Raw genomic sequence first — 9,744 nt, 5'->3', positions numbered from 1 at the left:
GAAACTTGAATACATTTGAAGATGAAAAGGAGGACCCGAGTGCTCTGTGTGGAAAAACAAAACCGACATCAAATTATGAAAAGCCCAAAGTGCTTACTTTGCATCGAACCCGATCCGTAGCTACTCGACTAGGAAGTCATATTTATTGATGCGTCTGTTTACCTTCTTTAGTTCATAATATTCCACATATAATTTAAACGAATTGTGGCAGATGTTTGGATTTCAGTTATGTAGACTATTTTAGTGATCAGTCATAGAAGTCATCCCCCCCCCAGCACATAAATTGGAGAATTTATGGTATTTCAGAAATCACTACTTGTGAAATGTCTTTGTGATTTTGCAACGTATAATACTTCATTGCAGATTTCCATGGGATAATGATTAAGTATCCTATTACAGTGGGAAGGTAGGAGTGTATACTAGGGCATTACTCATAGGATTTCATCCATGTAGTTTATGCAAGTTTACAGCTACCCGCTTCCTTCCCGGTATAATATAGTGGTGGAGTATTCAGGAGAAAAACATTTTTTGCACATTTTAACTGCCTTGGATGCTTTATAAATATCCACGGTGACACAGGTTACTTGAAAAGGTTTTAGCAACGATTGGGGGGGGAAACAGACCAAGGACTGTTTAAGGTCTGAGTCTCTACATCGCATGGCATAGGAAGTTTTCTATGGCCGCTGGTTAGATCCAACCGTACGGATTTGTTCCAGCGAATGCAGTAAGTTTGTGGATCAAACTTTACCCAGAATGTTTACCATTTGCCAGGATGACATTAAGCACAGTAGAGTAGAGACTTTGGGGAAGGATTTACACACATTCAATTTATTGCATACTTAGTGCATGCCTTCATCAAGCGCATTTCTATGTTACACGATTTGCTCAAACCCCCCCCCTTCTAAGGTGTGTAAGGAAAAGGTCAGCTACGAGTAGGTAAGCCATCATGCTGGCTGGTCCCTATATATGCATGGAAAGAAAGAAAGAAAGAAAGAAAGAAAGAAAGAAAGAAAGAAAGAAAGAAAGAAAGAAAGAAAGAAAGAAAGAAAGAAAGAAAGAAAGAAAGAAAGAAAGAAAGAGTTACTAAGGTTACTTGAAAGAATAAAAAAATAATCAACATACCATTAAAAAAAACACCTCAACGTGTGAGGAAAGGGATTTAGGGGTAATTATTTCTGAGGATTTAAAGGTAGGTAGACAATGCAGTAGAGCAGCAGGTAATGCTAGCAGAATGCTTGGTTGTATAAGGAGAGGTATTAGCAGTAGAAAGAGGGAAGTGCTCATGCCGTTGTACAGATCACTGGTGAGATCTCACTTGGAGTATTGTGTACAGTACTGGAGACCGTATCTCCAGAAGGATATAGATATGTTGGAGAAAGTTCAGAGAAGGGCTCCTTAAAATGGTTTATGGATTACAAAATAAACCTTACCAGGACAGGTTAAAGGATCTTAACCTATATAGCCTGGAAAAAAGACGGGGCAGGGGGGACATGATTTGAAACATTTCAATACTTAAAGGGAATCAACAAAGTAAAGGAAGAAAGTTTATTTAAAAGGAGAAATAAAACCGCAACAAGAGGACACAAGCATAAACTAGAGGGGCAAAGGTTTAATGGTAACATCAGAAAATATTACTTTACGGAAAGGGTAGTGGACGCATGGAATAGCCTCCCAGTGGAAGTGGTAGATGTTAATACAGTATAGTCATTTAAGCAAGCGTGGGATAGGCATAATGCCAAGCTAGATATAGGATAAGGGCAAGTACTAAAGGAGAGTACTCAGAGGTTGGGCAGACTGGATGGGCCTTCTGGTTCTTATCTGCCGTCACTTTCTATGTTTCTAAACTCTTAAAAATAATCCATGTGCGTATAATATAATTTTTTGACTCGGATGCAAGTAAAAAAAAATATATATCAGCATGTGAAGAATGATTTGTCCTGGCTGATTTTCTACATTATGAAAAATTCAGATAACATGAGTGTGAGTGTGTGTGTGGGGGGGGGGGGGGGGAGACCTGGTTATATCACGATGACCACAGCAGTAATAACCACAGTCTAACTGTTCAATCTGACCGGGATTTTGGCCCTCTGCTCTTTGCACAATTGATGTAATTCATCAATATTCGTGACTTGTGTTGTTAAAGAAGCCCTAGTCATACAAAAACTTACCTGAGCATTTGTCAGCTTGACAATATACAGAACGATATCCAAAAATAGCTGAAGAAAAAAAAATAACAAATGAAACTCACAATACTATATAACAACTCTGTATACCCGCAACAATAATGGGAAATATGTATAATACAGGAGAATAGGAAAGCAAGCCACTAGTTAACGTGGAAAGACGGTATTTTGTTCAACACTGCAAAGTGCACCTTGGGTAAATCCAGACCACAATGGCAAATGATTACATGTTATTCACAAGAACAGCGTATGCATGTATGTAAATTTTATTGATAAATAACAGCATAATAAAAGGGGAGGCATAATACGTGTAGCCAATAGATTGTCAGCTTCGGTACCAGTATATTTAATGTATGTTCATTTGTAAGTTGTATTTACTTTTACGGTACCCTATTGTAACAGCTCTACCAAATCTGTTGGTGCTATATAAAATGTAAATGTAGTCATGAAAGTACAGCAGTCTACAGACAACTTTATTGGGGTACAAAAGCTATGGATACATTTGTAAAGGAGGCCCCTGTCTGTAAATCTCACAGTGTAAGTAATATACTGGTAATATAAATGGTAGCTACATTAACTTTATAATTATTTTCCTTGTGAAAGAAATACAGTAAGAGCATAAAGGACCATAGCCTATTTTTGAAGTACCCAGCACAAACAAAAAAAAAAGGTAACAAAACACTCACAACTAGAAGAGCCATGAGGAAACTCACCTTGCTTAAGTTTGAATACTGGTTCACCACGCTGTTACAAAACCTCTCAACATCTTGCGTGAGCAGCTGATGTGCATTTGCTATCCTGTTGTCCAAGTTGCCTATCTTAAACGTGTGGGGGGGGGGGGAAACAATCTATGTGGGGAACGTATTATACCTTGTGATATTTTATACATTAAATGGAACATTACTGAGAAAATAAGTAATTGTCTCTTAGGCTCAAAACCTGTTTATATCACCACGATCACAGCAACAATACCCACAGTCAAACTCTTCCAGTAGTTATCAATCTGGCCGAGATTTTGTTCACCGGCTCATTGTAGAATTGATGTAATTCATCAGTGTTTGTGGCTTGAAGTCCTAGTCATACAAAAACATACCCGAGCCCCAATAGCACTTACCAGCTTGATGATATACAGAGACATGATCCTACAGAACAACAGTAGCTGCTAGACATGAGAAATCCATCTTGTATGTCCAGTTATTTAGCCTTGTTCAAGACTATGTTAGCTGTAGCTAAAGTTTCCACACACACACACATATATATATATAAATATACACACACACACACACAGCTACAGTTTTTACCATCATTAAACCATGACAAAAATTGCCCATAGATCCTGCTTTGCATAAACTTGTTTTTGGAGATATGGGGTTTAAAAATAAGAGCCAGTCAAGAACCCTGGCAAAAGGTGGCAAACCCAGCAGAACAGATCTCTGCCTTGTAGGCCTCTATTTTTTTTCTCTTAGACAGCATGTCATGACCTACATGTACTTCCCAAAAGGGAGGAGGAATAACTTAAGGGGAGATGATTCAGGTCAACATGGCTACTCCTACACATATTATATATATATATACATATGTGTGTATATACACACACACACATACATACATATATATACACACACACATATACATACATATACATACACACACACATATACATACATATACACACACACACACATATATATATACATATACACACACACACATATATATACATATACACACACACACATATATATACATATACACACACACACATATATATACATATACACACACACACATATATATACATATACACACACACATATATATACATATACACACACACACATATATATATACATATACACACACACATATATATACATATAAACACTTAAATGCAACATTCTCACTAAGCTCCTGGGCTTACAAACTCAGCGTCTCCTTGGCACAGATAAAATAAAGTTAATAAACGGACAGGCTGATTTAAGAGACGTGTATCTTCACTCATGACATGCCACAGAGGGCAAAAGAAGAAAACAAACATAAAACAAACGTTTTAGCTTACTATAATAACTAGAAAAGCATCTGGCAGCGAGCGGCTCTTGAAAATAGTATCTGGTCGTGTGATATAGCCACTACCAAGCACACATGTCTTAGCATATCCCCCAATGTCTAAACTTTCGATTAAGTAGAAAAAAAGGCAACACAAGAATGCTTACGGCAGGCATGGCGGCTATAAAGTTGAAGAGGCCTCTCTTAAAATCGTTTCTGCTGCGGCTGATGATCGCACTGCAAACCACCACATGTATGTATGTTACAGCGCACTTTCCACAGAGGCAACAGATATTTGAGAAAATCAGTGAAATGCAATATCCTTATACTATGCTTTTGATGGATGCAGAACGGATTTAATATAAAGGCCATGTGGTAGAAACCCAATGCAGCACAGGCAGCAGGCAGTTACGTGACAGTCAAAACCAAGAGCTCACCAGCGGAATGGCAGCTATATGGCGCCAAACCGGAAGTGGGGCACGAAACCGGAAGTGACCGTCATCCTAGTGCGCATGCGCAGAACGGAGCGGGCCCGAAACCGGAAGTGGGGCATGAAACCGGAAATGGGCCCGAAACCGGAAGTGCCCAACCTCTTACTGCGCATGCGCAAAACCGGAAGTCCGCGCATGCGCAGAACGGACCTGACCGAAAACGGAAGTGGGGCATGAAACCGGAAGTGAGCACGATACCGGAAGTGGGGCATGGAACCGGAAGTGGGGCACCTCCTACTGCGCATGCGCAAAACCGGAAGTCTGCGCATGCGCAGAACTGACCTGGCCGAAACCGGAAGTGGGGCACCTCCTACTGCGCAAACCAGGAAATCGGCGCATGCGCAGAACTGACCTGGGCGAAACCGGAAGTGGGGCACCTCCTACTGCGCATGCGTGGAACCGGAAGTCCGCGCATGCGCAGAACGTTCCTGACCACGGCAATTTCGTGGGGGCGGGGCCTACCTCCAACTTCTCGCTGTTTTATTCTGAATGGCGATGAGAGGATGGTTGAACCTTGCTGGCTTATGAAGCTGCAGGGACCCCAAGGTGTTTTTTTTTTTCCCTCAACAGCTGCAGGCATTTGTTTGATAGTGTGATTGGTAAGAGTTGTAGCAGCTGTGAAGTGCGTTTTCGATGGTATTTAGCTAGTGTCTGCCTGGGATTGATGGTAGTTGTCACTGACAGCTGTAAAACAGAAAACAGAGTCATGCTTTTGTTCCATTGAATTAGACAATCACGATTATAAGTGAACATTTTGGTCTGTAGCAACTGCTTGACAGCATAGAGATAACACAATTATGGTTCTAGCCCTCCCACAGTCACTCATGGATCCCCTGTGTCCTGGCATCATACATCAAAGGTTTTTTTTCACTAGATGCTGCATGTAGAGTTTAATAGGCAAAATGCTTGGAATTGTAAAATTCACCAAAAATAAGAGATTATAGAATTTACCTGTTTTACGGAGAATTGTGCAGTGTTACCCGCTTTTCATATGTATTAATGTTAATTGAAATATAAGTGGTTATAATTATACAATTTATAGCCTCGTTTTTAAAGGTAAATTTAAACAGTGTATTCTACCAGACTTCTCGTATTACATGTCACTGATTAACAACATTTCCCGTGATAAATTCCATGCATCCAGGAACAATACTTTACAAAAAAATAAGCGCAATGAAATACCGTATTTGCTCGATTATAAGACGACCCCGATTATAAGACGACCCCCCAAAATCAAAATATTAATTTAGGAAAAAAACAAAAAGCCTGAATATAAGACGACCCTATAGGAAAAAAGTTTTACCAGTAAATATTAATTCATGTAAATTATTTTTTCATGTTTAATAAAAGCTATGATTGAGAAAAATATATTTTTTAAATTTCCTTTTATTTGCCAACCTGCCCCCCCCAGTTATGCCACTCTGCCCCCAGAAATGCTTTATACCCCCCTATTTGCCACTCTGCCCCATGATATGCCTTATACCCCTATATGCCACTCTGGCATATAGGGGGTTAAAAGGCATATCATGGGGCTGAGTGGCATATAGGGGGTTAAAATGCATTTCTGGAGGTATATAGGCATATCATGGGGCTGAGTGGCATATAGGGGGTTAAAATGCATTTCTGGAGGTCCAGAAATGCATTTTAACCCCCTATATGCCACTCAGCCCCATGATATGCCTTTTAACCCAGCATGTACTGGCTGCCTTGGCTTGATAGGAGTGTGATTGCTGTTAGCAGTTTGATATATATATATATCAAACTGCTAACAGCAATCACACTCCTATCAAGCCAAGGCAGCCAATACATGCTGGAACCTGGGGATGATAGTAGTGGGATTACAGCCTCCCTATGCCATGCTACAACCCCCACCCCCCTTACACATCCATGCTATCACACACAAACACATTTAAATACTCATTCATTCCATTAATCACACATACTTCACACATTAAACACACATTAATCACACATACTTACCCAAAAACCCTCCCCCACCCCCTTACCTGAACTGCAGATCTCTCACTCGAAGACTTCTGCAGGGGACCGGCTGTAGAGCAACTTCTCTGGCCCCGCCCCCAGAGGAGGGAGGGGGAGATAGAGCTCTGTGAGGACGCTGCAAGCTTCCTGTCCTCCTGCTTCTAACAGAAGAGACGCTGCTCGCGACCGGTAAGCAGCATGGCCGCAGCAGACATTTTTTGGGGGGTCTGAGAAGACGACCCCGATTATAAGACGAGGGGTATTTTTCAGAGCATTTGCTCTGGAAAAAACCTCGTCTTATAATCGAGCAAATACGGTATTATTTAGAAATATAGCCACTTAATAAAGACAGGAGGAGTCCGGTGGCTTGTGGAGAGATGCAGTCAAATGACCGTAGTATGATGAGTGCGGATACACGTGTGAGTTTCTATTTAGAATTCTTTGAATTTTTAATTCTTCAGATCCAGTGGAAAGATGGTAAAGGTTGTAGTACACAATGAACACGAATGGACTTAGAGCACTTTCCAAGGGCTATAACCAAGGAAATTTAGAATACGGCAGCAGCTAAGATATATAAGTATTGAGGTGCGTTCAAATAAAATAAACAGGAAAGGGAACAAGTGATTCTACAATAAGCAAAATAAATCATACAAAAATCAATACATACATGGCAGAAGAGCAGATAATGTGGAAGATCGCCAACGTTTCCGCACAGCAGAACCACCGAAGTCCATCGAGGCTGCCCGTGTGTCCTGAGACAGTTCTTGGTCTTGTTTTAGCTTCAAGGTGGCTTTATGCTTGTTCCGTGTATGTTCCCTTAAAAAGGCAAATAACAGGAATGGGTCGCAGAAGTTATCTTAACCGAGCAGAAGGGGTTTTAAAACATTTGGTCCGTAGTGAGGTCACTTACCAATGGCTGTAGGTAACTCGCAGGAGTCGCGTCCGGCCATTCGGCAAGGGTAGCAGGCGAATTACGCAGGAGTGGTGTCAGGTCACCAGAGAACAGGACTGGACAGCGGTCAGGTCGATGATTACAGCCAGATAACTGAAATAGGATTGGGTTTCTTGCCACCACTTTTAACAACAGATAAAGAGTCAGATTACGGAGTTGAAAGTCAATAAAAAGGAAGCCATGAGCAGCGTAAGCGTAAGGTGCATGCGTGAGGTCTTACACGGCTATTACTGCTGGGCGTTAATTAGCACCATGTACTACAAAGAAATTGAATATGAATCAGCGCTGTCCGGAATTCAAAAACCTGCAGAGTTTCCAATGGAAGCAGAGACTTACGGATAAACACATATAATATGTGTTAACTCCTTAATTCCCTCTTTAGGGATTTGAGAGGTAGGCAGCAGTTCATTTTTGGTTTCAGATCCACATTGAGGACAGAATAGACTGTCCTTAAGTGTAGACGGGATAAAATGTGTAATAATAGTAATGGAGATCTGTGTAGGGAGAGGAACAACCCAGGGCCACCATAGAGCCGTCTCTATTTAGAATGATTATAATGCTAGGAGGGTACAGGTAGGCATTTTCATTATGCGGTGCTGGCAAGCGTTACCGTCGGACAGCACCCAATATAAAGCCAACGCTTGCCCTTTGCCCACACCTTTGTTCACCAAAAGAAATGCTCTCCGCTCTTCAGTCCTTTATCCCCGTCTGTCTCTGGCGTGGTGCGGGTACTATAATACATGACTGCCCATCAAAGCCGGCTTTTCCTCCCCATCCCCTGTGTCTTTTGATTGATTAAATATTAATTGCTTACCATTTGATGGATGCTCCCTTTTTTTGCCAATTGACAAATATGTTTTCTCGTGTTCAAGCTCCAAGAAAGGACCCATGCAAAAAACAAACAAACAACAAAACAGTAAAATTTCAGATGAAGAAAAAAGCAAATAAAAAAGAAAAGATGCCAGAAAGACTCCTGCATCAGAGGAAAACATTATGAAAACTGATAACTGGTTTCGCTTAATTAGTTATATTATAACATACATTACACATAACACCCTCGGCTTCGTTAGGTTAACATTATGAAAACTGATAACTGGTTTCGCTTTATCAGTTATATTATAACATACATAACACCCTCAGCTTCATTAGGTTAACTGCAGCTCTAGTCTTATTATCATGAAGCCCAATGGAGTGATCCAGCTGATTATTGCTGTGGTTGCTTATAGCGATTAGACCATTTTTCAGCCAGCAGAATAGCTTTGTGTCTGAAATGCAAAAAAAAAAAAAAAAAAAAAAAAAAGGAATATGATACGTTTGGCTTCCAAGTCCTGCAGTAACTGCGCTAACTATGGCTGTATAAAATAGTTTTGCGTGTTTGGGTTTATCTTCAGCTTCGTAGTTGGCAGAGGACCACAAAACCGAACGTTCAAGCGAACGCAAATGCAGACTATTATTATTATTTACTGTTTTATATAGCACCATCAAATTCCGGAGCGCTGTACAATGGGTAGACAAGACATAGCAAGTAGTATGTAACATAACACATTGACTTACAGAGACAACAGGTGAGCAGAGCCCTGCTCAAAGGAGCTTACAATCTAGAGGGTGTATTACACAATAGTTAAAAGGTGCCATTGTAAGGGATAGACTAGCCCCGCTAGTGTAAGTATTGCGAGGAGGGGTGAGCTAAGGGAATATGGGGGGTGTTAATGTGCAATATTTTAAGCGTCCTTAAAGAAGTGGCCCTTGAGGGATCTTTTGAAGGACCGAAGGCAGTGGGGCGAAGGATAGACCGGGGGAGGGCATTCAAGAGGATAGGAGCAGCCCTGGAGAAATCTCGTAAGCGTGCATGAGAGCTAGAAATCAGAGGAGAGGATAGAAGGAGATCGTTGGATGAGCGGAGAGACCGGTGTAGAGTGTATTTAGAGATGAGCGAGGAGATGTAGGGAGGGGAAATGCTGTGAAGGGCTTTGAAAGAAAGAGTGAGGATTTTGAAATGAATCCTGAATCACACAGGCAGCCAGTGAAGAGACTGACAGAGGGGAGAGACGTTAGTAAAGCGACGGGAAAGGAAGATGAATCTGGCAGCAGC

The 9,744-nt window shown here is 41.1% G+C and overlaps 1 protein-coding gene across 1 annotated transcript; it reads right to left on the bottom strand.

The window, feature by feature from the left end:
* Positions 1-885: 885 nt before the first annotated feature.
* Positions 886-5,692, bottom strand: LOC128500929 (ATP-binding cassette sub-family D member 3-like). The gene is made up of 5 exons (XM_053470301.1): positions 5,183-5,692; positions 4,397-4,466; positions 2,897-3,031; positions 2,169-2,216; positions 886-960 (listed from the first exon to the last, which is right to left on the bottom strand). Exons 2-5 carry the CDS (start codon positions 4,403-4,405, stop codon positions 886-888), a joined length of 267 nt encoding a protein of 88 aa, XP_053326276.1. The 5' UTR covers positions 4,406-4,466; positions 5,183-5,692.
* Between the last annotated feature and the right edge of the window lie 4,052 nt (positions 5,693-9,744).

Source organism: Spea bombifrons, chromosome 6 (assembly GCF_027358695.1).
Source record: "Spea bombifrons isolate aSpeBom1 chromosome 6, aSpeBom1.2.pri, whole genome shotgun sequence".
In the NCBI taxonomy this organism is placed as follows: Eukaryota; Metazoa; Chordata; class Amphibia; order Anura; family Pelobatidae; genus Spea; species Spea bombifrons.
The sequence above is the reverse complement of the archived record's forward strand: the minus strand, read 5'-3'. Positions and strand labels throughout refer to the sequence as shown.